This window comes from Scomber scombrus, chromosome 13 (assembly GCF_963691925.1).
Source record: "Scomber scombrus chromosome 13, fScoSco1.1, whole genome shotgun sequence".
NCBI lineage: Eukaryota > Metazoa > Chordata > Actinopteri > Scombriformes > Scombridae > Scomber > Scomber scombrus.
This window is the reverse complement of record NC_084982.1, coordinates 9,580,354-9,604,606: the sequence shown is the minus strand read 5'-3', so window position 1 is coordinate 9,604,606 and position 24,253 is coordinate 9,580,354. Positions and strand designations below refer to the sequence as shown.

Below are 24,253 nucleotides of genomic sequence, written 5' to 3'. Positions count from 1 at the left end.
ATAGAAAATAATTCATGATGATGCTCAGCTTTAGGCATGGATTTAGGCATTATAAATTAACCGGGTAAAACAGAAACAGATGAATCACAGAAAATGTATTCTGCCACAACTAGTTTTCCATTAGAGGAATGAATAGTGTTCAGTGTGTTGTCTGACTGAGCAATGTAGTGTTATCTGTTATGCAGATCAAGGTAGCGTAGACTATATCCAGCACTGCCCTCATAGTCATCACACCAAACAAACACTCGCAACCAGCAACCTCAATAATTCAAATGATATTACTGATAAAACCATTTTTATTTTCTTGCAGCTTTACATGCATCAGTCAGTTATGATTTTATTTCACATCATCAGTTACCTTGTGGAAACACATGAATTTCAAGGACCACTGAATCACTGTTTGTCAGTTGAACTGTTTGAATTTTGCAATTTGTCCAAAAAGACAGGTACATGCTGTCATTACTGCTCATGGTTTGACTGAGTGTGTAGGTGACTGAGCTGAAAATAAAGCTGGTTATGATCATATTTGTGTTTAAGACATGTGCATTCCACAACAGCACCTACATTCCCAAAGTAGTTATACTTTTAAGAACTGAAATGTAATTTTAAATCATTTGTTGAATAAAATGATTGCACAGTTTTGTTCACAGTTTCAGTTTACCTTATTGGTCCCTTTACACACAATGTAATCTATCTTCCCTTTAATTCACTGTCTGAGTTGAATACTGTGGGTAAGTGCTGCTAGATGGCTGATTGCATATAATTTGTTTCTTTAACCCAAATTGATTTTATGTGCAGTTTGAGCTAAAAATATTTTGCATCCCTCCTTATCATTACATGCATTTCATTGAAATGTTGATTAAATATTGTGCAAACTTGCTGGCCTACACTGTCACTATATGTGCATAACAGCAGGCAGAACAAAATGTAGTCACAGGTAGCTTCTTCCTTTTCTTTCTCATGATCATATGAGGCCTTTCTGAATACAGTCTTAATGTTAGGACGGCACCCCTGTTGTTAATGAAAGCTCTAATGACCTTCTGACACGCTCTGGGCGCATCCATCCACAACAGGATGTAAGTGACCTCAGCACTGACAAGTTGCTGCTTCCTGCTCTCTCTGGTTCCACAGATGCCTTAAATTGCTCTCACTGGGCTGCTTTAGTCTCAGAGGTTTGTGGCTCTTCAGTCTATAAGCCAAAGTCAGGAAGATGGCATCGACGTGTTCCTTCTCAGAAGGGTCCTTGGCTGAAGTCTCAAACAGTGGGAAGTTGTAGCTGTCAGCTAAACACTGGGCAGCTGATGTGGGCACTTCCCGGCGCTCCCTCAGGTCACACTTGTTCCCTACCATGATGCGGGGCACCAACGGCCCCACGGCGTGACGGGTGCACTCCTCGACCCATTCGGGGATGCTCTCAAAGGAAATGAGGCTGGTCACGTCATACACGAAGATGACGGCGTGGGCGCTGCGGTAGTAGTGTTCCACCATGCTCTTCCTGAAACGCTCCTGACCTGCCGTATCCCAAATCTGCAGCTGGCACAAAAGAAAAACACATTGATTTAACCCTCAGAGACCCATCGTCTCTGAATACTTTCAGACTTGGGTCACAAATGGTTTTATTTTTCAAAACAGCAAAAAAGAAATTTCCTAAGAGAGTTGGGAACTGCAGTTTTTCAGCAAATGTTCCTTAAACATGAGTAAAAAGTGCATTTGTTTGGTGATATTTTTAAGCCACACATGAATACAAATGTGGTGCACTAATGAGTAGTTACTGCCACAGGATGGCGTATGTGGGACTGACTCAAATTAAACTATGGTGCACTGTGTTCATGGTGATGAAAGAGCATGTCACCCAGTGTACCGCTGGGGCTCACTTATGTGTTTTTAATCATTTTTAGAGAACAATAGAGCTCAATCAGACTTTGGCTACACAGCCATATTTATGTCTCATTTTAAATAAACACAATTATTTAGGATCAGCATGATATATGAAGCATCAGTTCTCAGTGTTGAATGTGAAGCAAATAAAGCTTTGGGAATTACATTTGTACTACATATTTTATTCCAGGAGTATAATATCCACTGCATCTATTTTATTATTAACTATAAGGGCATGTAGCCTTCCAAGACAGTCATTTCTCAGATCTAGGGGTGGGCCTATGATTTGTGGTGGAGTAATCCCAATAATGCATAGCCTTTAAATAGACAATTCGCTGTTTTTCCAGACAATGGAATGTGTGTGTGTGCTGCATCATATGTCTGTGTTTTATGTCCTCTCACCTTGATATTCTCCCCATCGAGCTCCAGCGTCCTCTCTCTGAAATCTACCCCGATGGTTGCCTCTGGGTTCTTCAGGAAAGTGCCACCGCAGAACCTGTAAGTTAAACAAGTCTTCCCCACATTTGAATCTCCTATGACTATTATCTTAAAAACCCGAGCTTGTGCAGTCTCGCTGTCGTGATGCGACGACAGCTCTAAGGAGTCATTTCGACTGAAAACTGTGTCAAATACCTCACCAGGTTTGTTTTCTATTGCCATCGCTCATCTTCTCGCAGTCTGGAGACTGAGCGGTGCCCAAACCTCGCGATAATCGTGAAAGCACCGCCAACAGATGTCGCTGTTGAGCAGCTCACGTCTTCAGTAGATATCGTGTTATTATGTCAATAGGGGCCAAAATCCTCCACAATATAGTAATAATAGATAAATTACTTCCTTCTTTTTAAAAAAAAAATCCATTCCAAAAGGGCACAGATACAGACAGGCTTTAACGTGAATCATTCTCTATACACTGCCAGGGTCACTGAAGGCTCTTCTATTTTCTGTAAGTTTCAATCTGTTTGTAATTGTTTGTTTGGATTTATTCTTTTATTTGACCTTCAATTCCCATTTTATTAATACCTTTATTTTTGTATTCTCTATTTTTAAAAGACTTGATAGGAAATGGAAGATAATATTCCTAAATCCTATGTTTTAATTAGTGTATAATCACCTGAAATTATAAATCGTTTTGTTTACCTTAGAATGAGTCCTTTATACTGTATCTTACACAGAGGCCACCATGTTGCACCACTGTTTCTACAAGTTCTTAAAACAAAATAGTGAGAACAAATGAAAAACCTTCTTATTGTACATTTCCTTAGGCTATTTAAAATTGTTATATGTTATATTTCAATAAATACTAATACTATAAAGTTGAATATTCTCCGCACTTCTGTATTTTGTACTTGTTTTTTGAACCTCTGTGCTATGTGAACTTGCTTTCTGATGAAAAAAAAACCTCTCTTCTGTATCAGACACACAAAGGTTTATTTGACACAAACACAAAAAAAACATCATTATAATCCAGACCCTGTTTGTTAAGCCTACTATGCAGAGTAGGCAATAAGCACCAGCCACCAGCCAAATGATGATCAAATATGAAAGCGGCTGGTAGATTTCAGACACAAATTAATGATTTACTAATGAGTGGCTGTTGAATTTAATCATTTATCAGTCAGTGACTGGTAGATGTTATCAATTTAAAAAGTGAACCCCCCACTCCTTCCTCTTTATATACACACACACACACACACACACACACACACACACACACACACACACAAATAGAGTAAAGTAACACTTCAACTATCCGTGAGCTCAAATGTACCAAGAGAGACAACAGTGACACTCATTTGCCAGTATATTAGTTACACCTAGCTGAATCTAATACAACTAATTGTACGCTCATGATAAGATTCAGCCTTTGTTGATACTGTTTCAGAGGTGCTGATTCAACTGAATGGTTATTTTAGAGGCTGTAGTTTGTGTAATTGCTTTATAATGATGGGTGTTTCCGTGTGTTGTTCACCACATTTATATCAATGAGGGCAGATAGATTAGAAACAAATAACCTGATGGTATGGGGGAGTGTGTGAGGGAGGTTGTGGAAACCAATGGCTTTGCAACACATATCACATGCAGATAAATTATCCTGCAACTAAAAACAATTCACCAATACCAAACAATACTCTAAAAACTTTGTGAATCTTGGTTTCCGATAATAACACAAATGTCAACTTAAAAATAATACAGATACGAAAACTCATACATATACGCAATAAAACCGTTCCAAATAAATTTCATCATCTGTGACCAAAAACAACCTAATTTTTACTACATCACTACAAAAAAATTCAAATCGTGGCACACAGGCTTTTACTGAAGCCTAAACCTGAGTCAGTGTACAGTACATTGGCATCTACATTTTATAATGGGTTTCACAACACAGCTGTATGACATCTTCATGTGCATCAACCACATACACCAATCATCCAAAAAGATAAAACCATTGACAAGTGAAGTCAATAACATTGATTATCTTATTAAAATGGCACCTGTCAAGGAGGTGGGATTAGGCAGCAAGTGAAGAGTCAGTTCTTGAAGTTGATGTGTTGGAAGCGACTTTGCCAAGGGCCAAACTGTGATGGCTAGATGACCTAGTCAAACGTTCTTCAAAACAGCAGGTCTTGTGGGGGGGGGGGGGGGGGGGGGGGGGGGGGGGGGGGAGACCCTGTATGCAGTGAGTGGTCAGTGCCTACCAAAAGTGGTCCAAGGAAGGACAACCTATGAACCTGCGACAGAATAATGGGCATGCAAACTCATTGATGCATGTGGGAAGAGAAGGCTTGCCCATTTGGTCCAATCCCTCAGAGCTACTGTAGCACAAGTGACTGAAAAAGTCAATGTTGGCTATGACAGACAGCTGTCAGAACACACAGTGCATCGCAGCTTGATGCATATGTAGCTGCAGACCAGTCAGTGCGCCCATGCTGACCACTATCCACAAACGAAAACGCCTACACTGGGCAAGTGAGTGTCAGAACTGATTTTTTTAAATGTTATGACTGATTGGTGTATAAAGGACAGCAAATTAGATAGCCCTGTAAATGACCTGTTGTGTTTTCAGTCATAAATACGAGGCACTTAAGCTGCCTGACGTCTACATAAAAAGTCAGTCATTGATTTACACAGAACAGAAGCAGGTGTGTCAAGCGGTTTCTCTCTTTATATCAGACAACACTGTTCAGTCTTAAAACATTTAAGGGGCACTCATATATAGGCCTTCTGTTGCTCCTTCGACCAGTCTTAAAAATGTACTTAAATGACATCATTCAGGTATTGCAGCTTGTGTTTCGGAGTGTAGTAATTATTTACAAAAGGCCTGCATTACAGATTAACCACTTCTGAAGGCAAAAACAAATGTAACTGCCAGAGATTTTACACACAAAAGCCACACAGTGCTCCTGCTATACCGAGAATTAACTCAAGAGCAAGACAGGATTCTTCATATTTAGTATATGGCTGATGTGTTTTCCTAATGAGCATCACCAGTTATTTTCGTCCTTCCTGTCAAAAGTACCTTCACCTTGTGCTCCACATTTTGCTTCCTTAATAAATAATAAAATCAATCAATTATCAACATGAATTTTGGGCACATCAAAGCACACTTGGATTAGATTCACAGGTGTTTTTCACAGCAGGCATTTGATTCATAATATGAATTATGACTCAGTTCAAGCAATTATTATTGCAATGCAATTCAACTATTAAATATGTTATTAGTAACATGTGTTTGACAGGTTAAAATATCTCTGCTATGAAAAGATGCTCTCAATTCAAATTTCTTCCCACATTGTTACCCTCATCTTGAGCCTGTATGGGGATATTTCAGCCTCTGCTGCTGGGATTTTGAATATCTCTCACAATTCCTCCAATTCTAAGAAAATGTTTAAGAAATTCAGCTGCCCTCATTAATATGCAATCTTATTGTGGATTAGTGTGTTTCTATCATGTATTTGTCTTGAGTAATTGAGCAAACAAGAGTCTGCACACTCTTCAGGCATCTGCGCTCACTATGTGAAAAAAAGAGAAGTATGAAACCAGTTCTGATCATTTCCTTCTGTCTTTCTTATGTGAATCATCGTATAGCCAGACTGATGACAAGATATGAAAGAAAATATGTCCACTTCTGATCAGCTTGTGCTTCTACTGTACATGATGATGTACATGGCTTTAATACTGATTTAATTATAGATCTACGATCTCTCCCGACAGACAGAACCCTGTACAATTCATTAAATTATAAATAAATGTAATAGTTCTTTGACACAGTGACACACTTTGCTACCAGTTTTCATCTGAGAACGAGCTAGAGCTGCCAGAGTCAGAGTCTGCATCCGTCAGTCCATCGAAGTCCCAGTCTGCACTGGAGCCGCTGTCATCATCCTCCTCTGTAGAGAAGCTGTGAGCAGATCCAAGGCACACCGGGTACACGCGTGTCGAAACACACACCGGTCCCAGAGTGGACACGTACACTGCCATGACGTTCTTCCAGGTGTCTCTGGCTGGGTCATATTCGTGGATGAGGACCCTGTTCTTGTTGTGCTGCAGTAGAGTCTGCGTGAGCAGGAGCAACTTGTTGTTGTGCTGTATCACCTGGTAATTAAGAGCACGGCTGTCAATAGGAATGTCACCCAGCCTCCTCCATTCCCCTCTGGTGGGACTGTAGGCTTTTACCACAGGGATGTCACACACACAGATGATCTGGTCCTGAAAAACGCAGGCCTTGTGAAGCTTGTCTCGTCTCAGTGAGCCACAGTGCCGCCAGCGGTTCCTCTTAGGATCATAGCAAAGCATTCTTCTTTTGTTCACCACATACAGATGGTCGTTCAATGCCACCACCTGCATTTTACCTAAAGAATGAGGCAGAGGAGCCACGAATGTCCACTGGTTCCTCTGGACGCTGTAACACTCGACCTCCTTGAGTCTCGTGTCCGTCACAGGGTTCCTTCCTCCCAGGAGATACACATGGCCATTGAGGTAGCCCATCCCAGAGTGGATCCTCCCCAGTGGCCTCTCTGCCAGCTCCTGCCAGCTGTTGAGCACAGGGTTATACAGCCAGAAATGTTTTGAAAGGTGGGAGGCTAGATACAGGTTGTTTTCAGGGGTGGCGCAGGCGATTAAGGACTCCATGGTGGAGCGCTTGTAGTCCTGACTACTGAGATCTTCAAGGGGAGGAGCCATGAAATACAGGTCTTCTGAGTAAGGGTCACAGCACATTATGTTGTCATTAGGTAGGCCAAAGAAGAGAATCATTTCTTTAGCACTCACTCCTATTCTGTGTTTTGGTAAGTCCACAGCTGCAGACATGCCACAGCCATCTTCTGGAGACCTGTTGAAGAAGGACTCAAGGTATTTCTCAATTAAAGGCCTGGTCATGAGCCCCTCCAGGTAACACTTGTCCTTCTCAGTAAACAAGTTCCACCGAACACACTTCAATACGTGTAATGCATCCTCTGAGTCCTTTTTCTGCAGTGCATTAGCTTCTATCCACTGTAAAGCAGCGGAGCACACCTTCCTCTCACAGTCCACGTCCAAAGTGTCCAGAGACAGCAACTCCTTCAGCTGCATCAAATCCAACTCACAAAACTCCCCTCCATTACACAGCTGGCTGAAGTTCCTGGCTATGAAGGCTCGTGCATTCTCCTTCAGCTCAGGATTGTCATACGTGTCTGCAAATTTCAAAATCCCCACACAGTTGGAGAGGTCCAGCCTCCTCGTCATGAAGCCAGAGCAGGCTTTCCTGATGTACTCCAGCTGCAGCATATTGGCCGCAGCGTACAGCATCTGCACGTTGTTCTCCGTGATGGTCACCCTGCCTGTGTAACAATAGTCGATGATAACCGACATGGACTCAGCGTCCACCCCGCGGATGACCACCCTATCCTGCATACTCTCATTGAGCCCCCCGGTGAACATGCTTTTGAAGTAGGGGCTGGCGGAGGCGAGGACGTTGCGGCTGCATAGAAACAGCCGGTCAATGTCACTTCTAGTGGACTCTCCGCCGGGCTCCAGCGACTCCTCATCACTCTCCACCCCGATAGTAACGTCCCCGAGGAGCTGACAGTCGTACAGTAATTTCAGTTCCCTCATCAAACCCGGGGCGTGATTCACGTCCTCCAGCACCTCGGGACCACTGAAGCAACTCAGCGCCGAAGCCATTGCTGCAAACTTCGCTGAGCGAGTGAGCTTTTTATTTCACGTCGGGGGGGAAGGCTTCAAATAGTCCGCTGTCATGCGGTTGACACCACTCAGAAACACCAAAGGCTCTGTGCGCCGATAGTGACACATCCGCAGCTTATACACGAAAATACAACACATGCTGCGAGAAATACATTACCAGCTAGTGGTTCAGCGGTCGCCCGTGTATCTGTAAACCAACAGTTCTCAGCCTCACAATGAACATAATGTCGCGTCTGAATCAGAGATAGTCCACTAATTATACGACGAAAGATACCGAGGGAGTCGTATCCATTTTTCTTTGCTTTGCTGGTCAGTTGTATTATCTCTCCTGAGTGAAACAGACGGCAGCTCTCGTAAAAAAAATAACTGTCAAACTGTCCAGGGTGAGAAAAAAAAACATCTTCCGGGAGTGATTGCCAAAATAAAATTATACAATTATAAACAAGTGCTGCAGCGATTAATCATAGTTTTATTCCTGAAGCAAACCCAATACGATTTTCTAAAGAGTTCAATGCAGTTATTTATTATTACACTACTCATTACTTGAATTAGTCTCTTTAACACAAAATTGAAAAGATATGTAAGCGTTAATTTTGGAGTCAATCTCTCCTCGCTTCCGCTCTGGTTCACTGTACGGCGGCTGTTTTTTGTTTTAACCCCACCCGCATTGTACGAAGACCCGCCCCTACTCTGGCTATGATTGGTTCTCACTGACAGTTGTGCCCCACATTTAACCAATCACACTGCTCATGCCTGAACCTAAAAAATAACCCAAAGGCAACAAGTACTATCCAATCAGAGGTAGAGTAGGGCGGGTCTTCGCAGAAAGCGGCAGAGGGGGAAAAAATAAGGCCACTGCGCACTCATACAAGCTTGATAAGAAAGGGTTAGGGTCTCTGATAGGCTAGAATAACTGGGTCAATTGAGAGCTGCATACATTAAAAAATAAATCATTGAATCAAATTTATCTTCCATATTTGTGTGCATGGTGCATGATGAAATGTAATTTGTTTGATGCTTACATTTGTTGGATGAGTGAAATCCATTCATTCATTTATTTAACCACCACCTCACCTGGAATCAGCCTGGATAATCATCACAGGTGACTTCACTTATCAGGTCTCCTGTCAGATGTGTGTGGGCACATAGAGACTGCTTGACTGGCTTCTCTCTGACTCTTGACTTGGTTGGTCTAATTAGAGCTCTGTGTGGCTGTGCAGTGCTTTAACTAGATTAAAAGATTTATTTAGCCACAACCTTTCTAAATCTTGCTGTCCTTACAAGTTATACAGTTAACAGTTTAATATACACATTTTACAGCATCATCAAATGTCTATTTACTCTCAAACATTATTCTAAACAGACTGAATAAACTGTATTGTATATCCATTGATAGATTCACATAAACAACCTCTGTGTGACCTACTATACTTCCAGGAACTCCTGCACTTCTACCTATATAACCCTGTAGTTTACAGTAACAATTTAACTTGCACAAGGCTGCTGTGTGTTTGTTGTCAATAGTCTATACAGGATCCATTTTCAGGTGTAGCCTATCTATCTATCTATCTATCTATCTATCTATCTATCTACCTACCTACCTACCATCCATCCATCCATCCATCCATAATGTTTTTCATTGTATTGGAACCTTAATAATTAGAATTCAATGTGGGTCTTGCAAACTTGCTTTTCATCTTTATTGTGAAACTTTAATGTCTGACAAGACATTAAACATGGCACAACTAATGTATATAACTATATGGCAAATTCATTTAATTTGTTTCTTCAGTGACATACAGTATGTTACTTTCAATGTGCAGTGTAGCTTATGTACATGGTTTTTAATTGTAAAGTAAGTGAGTAACATGAATGTAGTCACAGCTTCAGGTGTATCTAGTATCTACGGTTGAGATCATTGATCCTGCGAAGCCCATCTTTGTTGTGAATGGTCTTATGGACTGTGATGAGGAAGGGGAAGGCAGACGGCAGCTCCACCCTGCGGCTCAGCTTCTGGTGGCCCCAGTGGAGGCAGCGCAACCTTTCAGCCAGGTCCCTCCTGCCTGCTCGTTCCAGTCCATCTTGCAGCAGCTTAGTCTTATTGGGCTTGTCCCATGACCTCTCGTACCTGTGGAGAGTGATGAACAGCTGAGTAACATATGGTCCAATTCATATGCTCCCTATTTTAATCTATAAAGAGTTTTAATTGTAAATGATCCATTCTTTCTCAATGATACAGATAATGAGAATTTCAATAATCTGGTGTTACTTGAGGAAACTGACCTATGTATGCACTGTGTTTAAGTATAGTACTTTGTTTAAGTATGATCACACTATAATCAACACTTACACACATACCAGTTTTCCAACATGATTCTGGCCTGGACAGTCTTCTCTGTGGATTTGGTGTGGACGCGTCCTATCTCAGTTCTGTTGAAGCCAAGCTCATATGCCAGGACTGTCCACTCAAAACCAAGCTGCCTGGAAATCTCCTGCAGCGTCTTCAGATTGATTACAGCATCCTAGAAAGGAAAAAAAACATGCAAAATCACTGTCAGTGAAATATTTTAACTGTATTTAAAGATATAAGAAATTGGTAATGAAAGAAAGAAAGAAGTAAAAATACATACCTCTTGGGCTTTGTTGGGCATTATCTCAAATTCCACAAAAATCAGTAGTGCAGGTCTTACACTTAATAACGATTATAAACAATTCTCTGCTTCAATGTCGGTGATTGCAGTTTAATAAACTTACATTTACAGTCCAAAATATTCCAAATAGCAGATCAGTCTTAACACTCACCCTGCGGTACAGTAGGCCAAAAATGAGCGTGGAGAGTGTTACTGGGGAGATTCCAGATCAACACACTAAGCTGTTAAACATTAGTTACAGCTCTAGGGTCCCTTGTGGAGCTAACAACTGTCAGGTTAAACTGCCCCCATCTGCTACAACTGGTAAACAAGAGTGTCCATACTGTGTCCTCACCGTCACATTCTAGAAAACTCAATATTATCTGGCCAAATCATTTTCAAGTTGCACATTTAGAAGTTGGACAGTGTTGAGAGTAACTGTGACCAATATTCTCTTTTAATGAAAACTAGCTGTTCACATAACCTTTGCACACTTACAGCAACTTTTTGTTCATTACTGTGAAAAAATAATGATGTTACTCATGTACTCAAAAAGTACATCATGACTGAAAAATGTTACAGCACAATAACCATCTGCAGATCATGAACGTCAACTAACTGAGAAATTAATTTCTTTGATTCTTTAATCCAAATAATCGTGTTATGAGAAAGACTGCAAAAACACACAATTCTCTGAAAGGCTTTTATTCACTTTAAAAATTCATCTCCTCTTTAAATTCTCATCATCCATAAAAAGCATCAGGGCTCTATGTGCAATATCATTGCAGCAATTAATGTTTATCAAAGAACATTAAAAATCTCAGCCGTGATGTAAATAATAATGAAAAGAACCTAGCCAAAGGATAATGTGTGTACATTTACATTAACAAATTGTCACATTTTACTTAACAAACAAATATTTTAACGTGTTAATCATAGTTCTGATAAAAAGTGCTGCGAGGTCAGGTCAATAAATATAATGGACATGAATACAATACTTTTAAAACAGGCACAGGATGTAAAATTCCAGTTTGGGGTTCATATCTGACACCAGAGTCTGACAAAAATTAAGTTATAATTAGTCATATGAATTCATTAAGAGCATGTACAAAAGCATGGGCTATCGTTTTTTCAGGTGAAGAGAAATTCTCATTCTATTGAATGAACGCCTTAATTATCCACAATGACAAATCAAAAAACACATATCAAAGAGGATCCAGTTCACAATTAACAACTGATTACTAGAATATTGCCAGGTTGTTTCAAAGTGTGTCAGTCTGTGTTTCAGCAGGTAGTTAGGTCAAGATCCAGCCTGCTGGACCCATACTGCTCTCAGTCTCTACTTTGTCCCTCAGTCAAGAGTAGTGCTTTTTTAAAAAGATTAACAGTCACTTTCTCTTGGGTCACAGCCCAAGACTGGGCCCTCCAGACAGAAACTGTGTCAATCAATTGGGTCCCATCCAGTGCTACCCTGTATACCTCTTGAATGTCAGTTTATTTGGATTTAGTAGCAGCCATCTTTCCAGCTGCCGTCCCTCAGGGCACTCAGGGAGGCCAGGCTCTTTGGGGGAGTCAGCAAACTGCAGGAGGAGACAAACAAGTTGATTAAATGTCTCATTTTAAACTACATTAACTAAATGTTTATGCACTTGGTGGCAGCAGAAACAAGCTGTAAACACCATAAACACATCACTGACACATTATCACTTAATAGTTTATACAGTAACCTTGTTAACATTTACACATCCAGAGCAAAATTAGCATTCATTTGGAGTCGTGTTTCTGACTACTTGATGAATCTAACTCCAATATTTACTCTCCTTTCAGCTCTGTTTTCAGTGTCCACTGCCTCCTGAGGGAAATATTCGGCTCATTAGCTACTAAATGCTCCACTATGTTTACGAGTTAGTCCCTAACTTTGTCTGTGTGCCACTTGGTCCTGGGTAGGCTGTGAATAGCACAATTTTAAGGCTTTTTCCATTGATAACAGCTGCCTGCTGCATCTGGAAACTACATTGCTGAAAGTGGTGAGAGAAAACCAAAAAAGATAAAGTTGTGGGCCAGAAAACAAAAACAATGAGGTGAAAGAAGCCATAAAGCTGTGCAGAGCTGGATTGCAGAGTTGAATAATAATCCTCTGTGGGTTTGTCATTACAGTGACCCCTTTCATATACATGTGGTAATTTGATCCATTTTACAGTAAAAATATATAGAATATAGCAGCTGTAATAAAATAAAATTTAAAGATGCTCGGTTCCCTCCAAGTATCAGGAACAAATTACTTCAGCTTTCAAAGTTTGCTCTTTGGGAAAATCAGTGTTAATATTCAGACACTAGAACAGTTTTCAAATGCATCATGATTCACCAAAATCTGACATATTACAATCCATTTATAAAAAATCTACATCCAATGATGTACAGTACAGACTGAAACATGTCACACAAACTGACCAGACATGTTACTTTTCAGACAAACAACTTATAAGTTAACCTAACTACGTCAGTACCTGCGTGTGGGTTGAGTGATTTTGCTCGGCCGTTGAGCTCCACTGATTCCTACAAAGGAGGCTGGGCGAGGAAGTGAGCTGCGGGGAACAGCCGACTGGTTGGTGTTGGCTTTTAGTAGCTGAGGTACCAAACTATTGCTGGGTTTGAGGGGCTGAGGCAGTGCAGCACTGCTGGGGATGGAGTGTAGACTGGCAGAGGTGGACAGGGAGGTGGAGGTGGGACCCTGCAGGACTGTGGGGCTTACGTAAGCTGTGGCTTTTAGTGGGTGTCGAGGAATAGTGGGGAAATTGCCCACACTCTGGACGCGCTGACTGAGCTGGCCTGGTGGAGGAACTGAAACACAGCAAGAGAGAAGTGTCATGAAAGTAGTAACATTGACTTGATTCAGAGAACAGCACCCTACATTTACCCATGAATATCACTGAGATCTGATTTATTCGTAGACATGAGGACAAGTGTCTTACTCGAGGACTGGAGTCTTGCGAGCCCATTGGACGAGTCAAAGCTCTGGCTGCTCCGGAGGGAGGACATCATTGGCAAGGAGGAAGGACCGTGGGAGGGTGGGTTGACAGGGGACACCAGGCATGGAACACTGGGAACACTTGGCATGCTGGGAGCTCTAATCAGGTTGGGCATGCTTCTCCGTAGCTTGTCTATGTAACCATATCAACAAAACAGATCAGGTATTGTCCACTCCATTTGGAGCTTCAGAGGCATTTAACCCACATATCCAACATTAAACAGTTTGATGTTTTAGGGAATAGAAAAGTCACTGCTCCAAGAAATAGTCTGTTACCTAACCAACAAAGTCTTTATGCTAAGCTAAAGCTAAGCTAACCAGATGTTGGTTACAGCTTCATATCTATGGTACAGACATGAAAGGGGTATTGATTACATCATCTTACTCTTGGCAAGAAAGCAAATAAGTTTACTTCCCAAAATGTCAAACAAAATTCTGACTTGATCAAACAAAAACTGCGTCAAGTGTGAATGTCCTGATTAATTCTGACAATATGCTCCTCATCATGACTACAATATCATTCAGTCACACAACTGATACAACAGAGTAGACTGAAGTGTGGACCTGAACTGAGGATGCTCTTCCTCTCTTCCAATCCTGTAACCAAGAGCCCTCCCTAAATCCTTTTTGGCACATGCAAAAATAGTCTGGTCAGAAATTAGTGACATCTCAAATGTGGGTAATTCTTCAAAGATGCTTAACTTCTTCATGGTCTTACTCTGGGATTTTTCATTTCATTGAAAAAAAAGAACCCAATGACCCCAAAAAAGAAATCATTATTTACTATGATGAAAAATATTTGGCGACATGGAATCTGCAAAGGAGCAAGGAGTTTCTTAAACACTCACCTGTGCTATTCCTGTATACTGTGTGTGTCTCTGTGGTCAGGCAGGAGTTCCCAGAGTACTGGGAGAGTCCACTGAGTGAATACTGTGGGGTGATTGAGCTGCGTCTGCAGTCTCTGATACTGGAGAAGGTGTGAGAGTGGGGCAAGCTGCCCCGCTGCATAGACCCTGTGCGGAACAATCGAGGCTGGGGAGGAGGGAGCTGGTCGTACCCCTCATCTTCCTCGTCCTCCTCCTCGAGATCCATCTCACTGCGCCTGAGAGAGTGTATGGAGAAGCTGGAGCTGCGGCGACTGGCTGTGGTAGAGGTAGAGGTAGAGGCGTAGTCCTGTCGGAGACCTACAGTGTGACAGATTGATGCTATTAATCTATGCGAAAAACTGACCCTAAACCCCATATACTTTATATGATACTTGTCCTCTTGGAGGCGCCCCTCATCCATTATTCGGTTATTGAATGAGTAGACCAGTGTGTTACAAGAACGTTTTTTTCTGAAATCTCTGCATACTTTAACAACACAGCATGCATTAGGATACTGCTGCCTGCTCATGTTCATCAATTTATATTTTTTCTTGGTTTTAGACATACATCAGCAATGTAACAGAGTAATCCATTTCAATCTGTCCAGAGTGGTGATCATTGTTGTTGTATTATATAGCTATGTGTCATTCACTTGCTTTATCTCAGGTTTTAAAGAGTAGATACAATGTACTGTAAGTATAGTACAAAATGTGAATTTAATCATTACAACGTGCAGTCAAAAATATGTCTGAAGTAGTACATAGCAGGTGAAAAATACTGTGCATGGAGCTTTTAATGACCTATGTACGTTATGTAGCAATGTGTGCGGTCTTGATTTAATTACTTCAGATTTGAAGCACCTTTTCATAAAGGGTATATCTTATTTTCTCACTCCCCCAAAAAGCATACTAGACAATTAAATAGTTTACTCACTCTCCTCCTGAAGTCGTGCCATGACCTCCACATCTGTCATGTCCTGCAGTTTGTATCCCATAGAGATGGTGTCATCTTCCAGTTCAGAAACACCAACCTCACTGTCCACGGAAGACTGGGGGCTGATTGCTGCATGCCGGCGACCAATGTCTAAAAACACACAGAAGAGCCACATCTGTCTCAATACACAGAGAAGATGTTTTCACAGCAGATGTTCAGTCTGTATGATAGCATGTGATGGTATATCCATTACAGATGGATAGGTGGTGACAGTTAATGACAGTGCAGATAAAGTGTGCTGTCAGTGTATCTTACTGTGGAGATTTGAGTTTGATAGGAAGGTGGGCGCTCTGTCACTGAAGCTGCAGCTGGCCCTGAGTGGGGTCGAGTGGAGCAAAGACTGACCAGATGACGTCATTGGAGCTTGGAAGGAGAGAAACACATTGAAAGAGAGAAGAGGTTCAATCATTGATTATGGCAAAACTCAAACTTCACTCTCTGACATTTGTATATATTTTAAACATGTATGAAAAGGCAGAAAAAACTTTCATATTGGCTCTTATTGTTATTTCTGTCTGGAAGAGTTTGCATGTCACCATCTGTCTGAGGGCATGATCTTTTAATCTGTGCCCTGCAAGCATTTTCTGATTTACTGTAATCTGAGTGTAAACTGTAAGTAACAGGTTGTTTAAGAATCTGGGTTATCTTAGGCCAGCAGGGGACAACTCCACTGGCTCAAAAAAAAAGTATTTCTTGTAGGGAAGTCTATGAGAAATGACCCTTTCATATCATAACCCCAGATTAGAATAGAGAGTATTGGTGTAGCTGCCGCTATTTCACAGTGTGTTTATTCAGTTCCTGAAAGTTAATAGTAACATTTTGGTAGCCTAAAAAGTCTTGTTCATCTTTCAGTTGTAATAAAAGACCTTGTAAAGGGTCGGGTGCTCAGTTTTTCTGGTATATTTGTTTTAAGCCTGTTTTTCACTAGCCAGAATTATCAGTTGCATTGGCATAATCACTATAGACTGTCACATTGACCCTCTCTGTAATCAATTAATAATGTAAGCACTAACAAAAATACACAATTCAACAGCATTTTTAATGGTTTAATGATAAGTGTAAGTGTTCTACGGATAATAATGAATTCAGTAATTTGGGAATATTAGGCTAGGTTAAATCCCTAGACACTGACCATCTGGCTCCAGACTCTCTTTCCTCATTTCCTGTCCCTCTCTACTCTCCAATAAAACATTTTTAGATTTTTTATTAAGCACAGAAACAGGTAAATAAAATCAGAAACTTTGACATCTATAAATGATCCTCAGAAACCCAACAGGGGTTAGAATGATACTTGTGTGGTTAGCAGGAGTTATATACATGTGTAGTATATTATGTATAGTATGTGTGTTACCTGGGGATTCGGTTAGTGCAGCAGGTTTAGTGTAAGGCAGGACAGGACAGCTGAGGGTATTAAGTCCCTCTATGCAGCTGTATGGGCGGACAGAGGACACTCCTCTCCACCTCTTAGCTGGACACAAAATTGCAAAAAATCAGATTGCTTTACCATGTAACACATACAAATCCATACATACCCAAACATGCACACAAGCAGTACATTGATTATACTGTAATACTCTGGCCAAATTTTAATCTGCTCTTTACATATCAGTATTGATGTTTTAAATGATTTGGTCAGAGCTCGGACAGAAGGGGCTGATACTGTAAGACGAGGTTTAGATTACCGCTGCAGCTTATTGGGCTAAACTACAGATATTTTTTTTTGGAGGGATCTTCGGATAAGCAGGGATTGTGCATGTAGGCTACATCTCATTCCCAAAATTAGAATTAGATCTACTATGGTCTACTTAGGGATGTGAAGGTTACATTTATAGAGCACACATTTATTTTTTCCCCTGCTGTATTCATTTTATGGTTCAGTATTATGATCAGATATACTTAGTAAAGGATTACTGATGATTTTAATAATGGTTAAAACATTTAATTGCATTTGGAGATAAGTGGTAATATTGATATGGATAACTTTTGGGTTGCTTTGTCTATCAACTCAAATGTTCTAATTAATGACTTATTGCTGATCTATGGGGCATTAATTAAACTTTTTAAATCATTAAGGAAGCAATTAATTGCAACCCATAAACCTTAATAAAGTGTGCTTCATTAGAAAGTGTTTGACAGTGAGTAACTCTTGCCTGAAATAACAGAACTGACATGAAATAATGTGTGTTCAGTGTGTAAACACTGGGTTCACCCCCACTGATTGGTAGTCAGAGAGGCACACACCTGACCAAGTGGAGCATTTGGCATTCCCAACACAATTAGGCTCAACCACTACTGGATAAAACTAGCATTCACAGCAAGTTACAAAAACAACAGCTACTGGAGCTCAGAGACAACAGTGTATTCATGACCCGGAGGAGTAGAGCCAACCTTCCTTGAATACTGCTTTAGAGAAAGACGAGGACCTTCAACCGTACACACACGCACTAATGAACATCCAAACCTCCAAACACTTACAAACATGCAGTTTTAAATAAAAGTGTTGACACAGCATGTCCATAATATGAAAATAATTGATCTGAGACTTCTAAAATCAGAGCACACACAGTATATATTCATACTTGCACATAAGTGCATGCTTTCACAGTACAAGAGTCTCTTGTACAGGATGTTTGAGCAGTGAGGGCTGGGCAAATCTGCCTCAAAACCCAGTTAAGCATGGTTTCTATGGTAACCATATCCCCTTGCTAAGTGTAGAAACTGTAAAGCACGCAATATGAAAACTAGGTCCGGCAGCAAATGTTATTCTGTAGCACACTAGTCTCCAGAACATTTTTTGTAGTATCCTGGTTATGTGTTAGCACGTATAAACATGCTATTTGGGTCATAGGAATCTAAATAAGGCCATTACATTGTTTGAGAAACTCCAATAAGCTTCAGACTGTAATCACTTTATTCAGGTCTGCTATGTGTATGGATAGGAGTTGGTCAGCAAAACTAAATATATGCTGATAGTACACTGTGTAATGAAGTATGACAGTGACAATGCTTTGGATTAGCTGGAGTCTTCATCTCCTGTTCTGTTACTAATGGAGATGGAGAAGCTAAATCCAGCAGGCTGGTATCTACAGCAATGTCCAGGGAGAAACCAAAGTGGGTTCATCCTCAACTGTTGGTGACTCAGACTGCACAGAAATGTCAGAATTATTGGATGCGGAGGAGTGAAAGACATGCCTGCACCACCATAGAATCAGAGACCTAGATAATATCACAATCATGTATACAGGAAAGTGAATAAACAGGTTTCACTATGTTCTGTGGACATAAACTTTACAGTATATTCCAAATATATTCAAAACTAGGACACTAATGTGCAAGTATATTCGCTGAAAACTATATTTGTATTTAAAGTGCTAAATCGACATTCTGGGAAATTAATTTATTTACTAGCTTGCTGGGAGTTAGATGAGAGGATGATATGGTATCAATCTTATCATATATTTCTTGGCAAATAAGCATACTTCCCCAAACTATTCCTTTAATATTTTTAAAAATGCAAGTTTAAATTTAAAATGGAGAATGTTTAACCTTGATTTGTGCTTTTCTAACATGGAGATGGAGATCCAAGTGTGTGGAGCCACTTGTAGGTGTTGCAATGTAATGGTGATACTCTGACCAGAGTTTTGTAATCCTCTCTGCTCTGTTCTACACTGTCTTCCACTTAACACAGTGTGATACCATCCAAAGTCACAGCACGAGTTCCTCCAAATGGATGTTTTTTTCTATCTGCCGAGAAGCAAATCTCTCAAACTGATTGTAATTGTTCTCTGGAGGTACTGATATGTGTAAATGGGAGTGCGTCCAACTCTGCTGCCAGAGAAGTAATCACTCTGTGAGAAGTCGTTTGCTACTTTACAACCAATAAATTTATAGCAAGTGATTTAAATGGTCAAATGAGAGAAACAATAGAGCTGTGTGCAGTGAAACGCTCCCACGGTTCAGAACTTGTCACTGAAATCCTGCTGCACATGGAGACATTTTGTGTCAAGTGCTTACAGCTTATGATCACATGTCAGCAGCCAGAGAGACAGATGTCCAGATGTGGCCTCAGATGAAAGCCTGTTAATCTGGGTGGTGAATACACAGTACCTTGGTCCAGTCTGTGACAGAGGGTCATCTTAGCCAGCTCCACCTCGGGCCCCGGGTGGTCCAGTACCTGCCTGCACCACTGGAGAGAGCTGAGGACACACTCACCCTGCAGCTTGGCTTTGGGACTCACATATAGCCTGAAACAAGGAGCACAACCCACAGTTTAATCCTGACACCTTTACAGCATAGACTATATTGTTAATTTACAGAGAGAGCTGACATTATTTATCCGTGGAACAACCTATGGCCACATGAAATAGCGGTTAGTGATCCTTCGGGACTTAACATTTTACAGTGGCAATATATCTCAGCTGAGCAGCCTAGTGAGCTAAGGACACTTTATAGCAAAGGATCCCGTGGCTTTGGGAAGGGAGTGATTTTCATATCATCCAAATGTAAAACATTCAAAAAAAAGATCAGACTGTGTGTAAAGGGTCATTTTCATTTTACTATAAAATTGAACATGTAATATACAAGTGGTGATAGCTTCGTTCAGTGCAACAATGCATAGGGTGTGACAGCTATAGTCAAATACAGGAGGGTTTGTGACAGTATCTCTTCTCTTTGTGAGTGGTAGATAGTTGTAGAGCTGAAATGATTAGTCAATGAACTGATTAGCCTATTGACAGAAAATTAATTAACAATAAAGATAAATCAATTAGTCATGTATCAAGCAAACATAATTACATTTCTTTTGTTTCAGCTTCTAAAAAGTGAGAATTCGCTGCTCGTCTTCATCATATATGATACTAAATTAAAAATCTTTAAGTTTTGGACTGTTGGTCAGACAAAACAAGCAATCTTAAGACATTGCATTGACCCCTAGTAAAATGTCCTGGGCATTTTTTCTTAATTGTTTTATTCAAAAAAAATAATAAACAGATTGATCAATTATAGAAAATAATTGCTAGCTCTATCCCTTATAAAGCTTTGCACTGACTGTGCAATCTACAGTCCTTTAACAAAACCAGGTCCTGGTCAAGACAAGACAAATGGAGTTTATTACTGGAAACTGGACCATAGTATCATTGACTGCTTGCTATCAGTGGAACATATGTGAGCAGTGAGTAAAGAGGATAAAACATGCTTCTCAGTTTCACATACAGGGAAAGATATCCAATCAATAAGCTCAATGTTACACAGGAGTGCTAAAAATCTATTTAATTGGCTTGTTAAAAAAGTGAGGCATCACCTGTGACTAAGCAGAACTGACCCTTTACTTGGCAACTGGGTCATAGTGTCACAATGACTTTGTGGTCAATTAGTTAGGATAAATGGAGTGAGAATATACCAACGTAGCGGGTGAACGTTGGATACCATCATTGTCGCATTCGGCTGTGTGCTACATTTTCCACATCATCACATCAGATACATACATCTGGAGACGGTTGAGCAGTCAGCGTGTCAGTGTGTGAGCTACCTAAGTCAGCAGATACAGCGCTTCAAAGTAGTTCAGCATGGAGCTGAACACTACACACAAAGCCAAGCTGTTTGATCACAGGCTGAAGGGGGTCATTGTTTCTAATTTCATCCCAGTGCTGTCTTACTCTGAATAGACACCTATGCCCATGCACAGTGCATTCTGGGATGCCCAAAGCCTGTGTCAACCCTGTTTTTGTTCTTTCTCCTCCTGAAGTCATTCTGTATGCCAGTCCCTGCAAGTCTACTGGAGGAATCAATAATATGATCAATGAGATGAGGATACACGGAAGGCTAGCATTACACATCATGTCTCTAAACTGTACTAGTTGGCAATCCTGTGGCCTACAAAGCATCTATCAGGGTCAGAGAAACACAGGGACAGTCATTTTTCATTGTGAATTCACAAAGACAGACAGTAGCCTGATGTGTGGCTGCTATGGAGTGGCAGATGAAAACAGAGCAGTTACCAACTCTCAGGCTCTCCGACAGGGAGCACGGTGTTGAGGTCCAAAACATCAACCTCATCCAAAACAGTCGCGGGTCCAGCGGCGCCGCTGTCCTCCCCAACCGCGTCAGGAGACACCGAACTCGGCTGGAAATAGGCGAACGGCTCCTCCGTTGATCCCCGGAGTCCATGGGAACACGGATGCGACTGAGTCGGACTCAAAATGCTATATTTGCTGGAGAAAGTGTCAGTCGGACAAGCTGTACCCCCGTGCAGACACGACAGCGAGGTCTGGGCATGAGGGCCGATGGAGCAATTGTTTACAGCGTTCGCTCGAGTCCGCAATTGTTCGTTTTGCTTCTCTAATTTTCGGACCAATTCCTGAAGCTTTAACACCTCCAGCTCCGCGTTGGTGATTTTATTGTTGCCATTGACGTCTGCCATCATCTGGGGGTTCAACACCTCTGCTTCCATTTGGTAAAAAGCACATTGAGAGGGGTAAAATGCACGGCCTGCTCGCAGAGGGGTCCTGTTCAATTTAGAGAGGGTGTCCAGATTCAGGCTACAACACACACACACGCTCTCTCTCTCACACACATACACTGATGCTGCTGCTGCTGCTGCTGCTGGGATGACTACACATCCGGCGTCTCATTGGTCAACGGCACGGAGTTCAACTCCCATCACACCATTGCTTAGGTTAAGTGATTATATTATGTGAGCCTCCTCTGGACTTTGTTTTTATTTTGAATTACGGTGGATGTAATAATTAATTAATTTAAAGGACCAGTGTGTAGAATTTTGTGGCAACTTGCAGAACAGACCTGGCAGAAACAGAATATGATTAGTGTAGAATCACCTGATAATAAGAGTCGTTGTGTCACTGATACCTTGAACTAGTCCTTTATCTCTACATAGGGAGCGGGTCCTCTTCATAGGTTAATAAGAGCTGGACTTTAGACCGAAAATGGCACCAATTCAGTCCAAAAAAATGTCTCAGCTGGCACATATGCCAAAAACAGTTCTTATCTTCTGGGTTTTACTTCCAAATTGTGTGGCCCACTGAATATGAGTTCCCACTCAGGCCATAGACTTTACATTGGTATGGCGTCACAGATTTTTTACACCTTGTTCCCAGCTTGAGGAAAATGTAACAACACTTGGATAAAAAATTCATAATAGCAAATGTCATAATTGACCTTGTTTGGTGTTCAAGGTGTCCTATCAACAGTTGTAAAGGCATGTCTTTTACTATGGTGGTGTATGGGGAACATATTGGGCTTGGATGATTTTTTATGCAGTACTGCAAATAACCACTGGGGGAAAATTGGCTGCAATACTTAGCGGCAGAGCCCTATCTAGCTCATAATACATCCATGGTCCTCTTTCCAAGGAGGCCGCCATGTTGGAGTGGCATATTTCTACAGTAGCCCAGAATGGACAAACCAAACAAGCTGTAGAGAGGGTTTCACGTAATTTTATTTAAAACAGCAACAAAAGCATAACAAATCTAAACAGAAACCAGAGTCAAACACATACTCATGACACTGACACTATGAAAGGCTCCAACTTTTAGAAATAAAAAAAATGATGAGTCTCGCTATATACTAGCTTATAGCTAAATTAACTATCAGTGAATCAATTACAACCCGAGTGTGCAGCAAAACTGAAATACAGCAAATATATTATGCCTGTAACATCTAAAAATTGTTTAAAAAAACAAACAAAGTACACACACATAAACAGTGCAAAAGGCAACAACATTAGAGGACAAATTAAAGCTAGGGTATGTAATGTTGTAAAGCTAGCAAGAGAGCTAGCAAGATTTGAAAATATGACCTCCTCCTGCCTCCTCTAAGTTCCACCCCGCTGCTCCCCCTCCCGTCAGTGAGTCCATCCAAGCCACGCCCCACCAACTCTGTAGTTCTGCAGAGAAGTGTGCTGTTTTTTTCCGGCAGAACTAGACATGAAGGCACCTCATTGGTTTTTGCTTTTCGGTGCGAAGAGCATGGATTAGTTGGAGTTTTATCAGTCCTGTGGCTGTCACAGGGGTCTGATTTTTTTCGTTCCTTTTTCTAAAGTCATAATGTATTGATACCTATGATAATAGAAGGACCATTTCACCCAGTATAACAAAAAGTGCTTCTGAACAACATAACATACCCTACCTTTAAAGCAGGAGAAGCAGTCACACTGTAGTCCGTCATGCCTATTCAGACAGCTGCTGCTGAATGACCAGCAAGGGGCACTGCAGTACACAAAAAGCTATTCCATGGTTTTACATGTGATTTTGCAATTGCAATAATTAACGTGAATTTATGAAATCCCTATAATATTTGCCAGAGCTTGCAATTTTACTGAATTACTGCAACCTTTCCACATGAAATGGCCAAATCAACAGACCGCTTGTGATTTGGACCAATTGTCACATTTCATGTTGTGGTAACTTATGTAAGCGCAACATGCAGAACACATTCAGCAAGGAGGATGGACAAATCTCACTTGCTAACAAAAATGAATGCTATAGACCGAGCAACATCTCAGACATAAAAATGGGAAACTATATTTTATGTTAATGGATTTATTTTATAGGCATTATTGACATATTTTATTTGGTGCTGATATTGAGGTGAAAATTAAATAAAGGCTTATAGTTTGACCTGATGGTGGCGCTAGATAAAAAGCTGGATGATCACTGTGG

At 40.9% G+C, this 24,253-nt stretch overlaps 4 protein-coding genes across 6 annotated transcripts; all 4 read right to left on the bottom strand.

Annotated features, from left to right (window-relative positions):
- Positions 1 to 315: 315 nt before the first annotated feature.
- On the bottom strand, positions 316 to 2,574 carry zgc:101559 (Ras-related protein Rab-33B-like). Of its 2 annotated transcripts, none has more exons than XM_062431720.1 (2): positions 2,281 to 2,574; positions 316 to 1,533 (listed from the first exon to the last, which is right to left on the bottom strand). In XM_062431720.1, exons 1-2 carry the CDS (start codon positions 2,536 to 2,538, stop codon positions 1,087 to 1,089), a joined length of 705 nt encoding a protein of 234 aa, XP_062287704.1. In that variant the 5' UTR covers positions 2,539 to 2,574; the 3' UTR covers positions 316 to 1,086. The 2 variants fall into 2 exon arrangements, with proteins under 2 accessions (XP_062287704.1, XP_062287705.1); XM_062431721.1 differs by having other exon boundaries at positions 316 to 1,527.
- Positions 2,575 to 4,544: 1,970 nt separating this feature from the next.
- Positions 4,545 to 8,354, bottom strand: kbtbd7 (kelch repeat and BTB (POZ) domain containing 7). The gene has a single exon (XM_062431734.1). It carries the CDS (start codon positions 8,038 to 8,040, stop codon positions 6,163 to 6,165), a length of 1,878 nt encoding a protein of 625 aa, XP_062287718.1. The 5' UTR covers positions 8,041 to 8,354; the 3' UTR covers positions 4,545 to 6,162.
- Positions 8,355 to 9,957: 1,603 nt separating this feature from the next.
- wu:fc50b12 (uncharacterized protein LOC103911624 homolog) lies at positions 9,958 to 10,712 on the bottom strand. Its single transcript, XM_062432273.1, has 3 exons — positions 10,692 to 10,712; positions 10,420 to 10,583; positions 9,958 to 10,189 (listed from the first exon to the last, which is right to left on the bottom strand). The coding sequence occupies exons 1-3, from the start codon at positions 10,710 to 10,712 to the stop codon at positions 9,958 to 9,960; spliced, it is 417 nt and encodes a 138-aa protein (XP_062288257.1).
- A 1,483-nt stretch (positions 10,713 to 12,195) lies between these two features.
- On the bottom strand, positions 12,196 to 22,026 carry slain1a (SLAIN motif family, member 1a). Of its 2 annotated transcripts, XM_062432037.1 has the most exons (9): positions 21,575 to 22,026; positions 19,686 to 19,822; positions 16,930 to 17,046; positions 15,834 to 15,941; positions 15,519 to 15,668; positions 14,568 to 14,903; positions 13,664 to 13,852; positions 13,199 to 13,532; positions 12,196 to 12,271 (listed from the first exon to the last, which is right to left on the bottom strand). In XM_062432037.1, exons 1-9 carry the CDS (start codon positions 22,024 to 22,026, stop codon positions 12,196 to 12,198), a joined length of 1,899 nt encoding a protein of 632 aa, XP_062288021.1. The 2 variants fall into 2 exon arrangements, with proteins under 2 accessions (XP_062288021.1, XP_062288022.1); XM_062432038.1 differs by lacking the exons at positions 14,568 to 14,903; positions 15,834 to 15,941; positions 16,930 to 17,046; positions 19,686 to 19,822; positions 21,575 to 22,026 and having other exon boundaries at positions 15,519 to 15,579.
- Positions 22,027 to 24,253: the final 2,227 nt, after the last annotated feature.

Coding starts and splice junctions, on each gene's coding strand:
- zgc:101559 (XM_062431720.1), bottom strand. CDS start 2,538: ATGGCAATAGAAAACAAACCTGGTGAGGTATTTGACACAGTTTTCAGT. Junction 1,534..2,280: donor TCGATGGGGAGAATATCAAG/GTGAGAGGACAT, acceptor CTTTTGTGCCAG/CTGCAGATTTGGGATACGGC.
- kbtbd7 (XM_062431734.1), bottom strand. CDS start 8,040: ATGGCTTCGGCGCTGAGTTGCTTCAGTGGTCCCGAGGTGCTGGAGGAC.
- wu:fc50b12 (XM_062432273.1), bottom strand. CDS start 10,712: ATGCCCAACAAAGCCCAAGAG. Junction 10,584..10,691: donor TGCCCAACAAAGCCCAAGAG/GTATGTATTTTT, acceptor TTTCCTTTCTAG/GATGCTGTAATCAATCTGAA. Junction 10,190..10,419: donor AGAATCATGTTGGAAAACTG/GTATGTGTGTAA, acceptor CACTCTCCACAG/GTACGAGAGGTCATGGGACA.
- slain1a (XM_062432037.1), bottom strand. CDS start 22,026: ATGGAAGCAGAGGTGTTGAACCCCCAGATGATGGCAGACGTCAATGGC. Junction 13,853..14,567: donor AGTATACAGGAATAGCACAG/GTGAGTGTTTAA, acceptor ATGGTTACATAG/ACAAGCTACGGAGAAGCATG. Junction 13,533..13,663: donor CGCAAGACTCCAGTCCTCGA/GTAAGACACTTG, acceptor GCTGTGTTTCAG/TTCCTCCACCAGGCCAGCTC.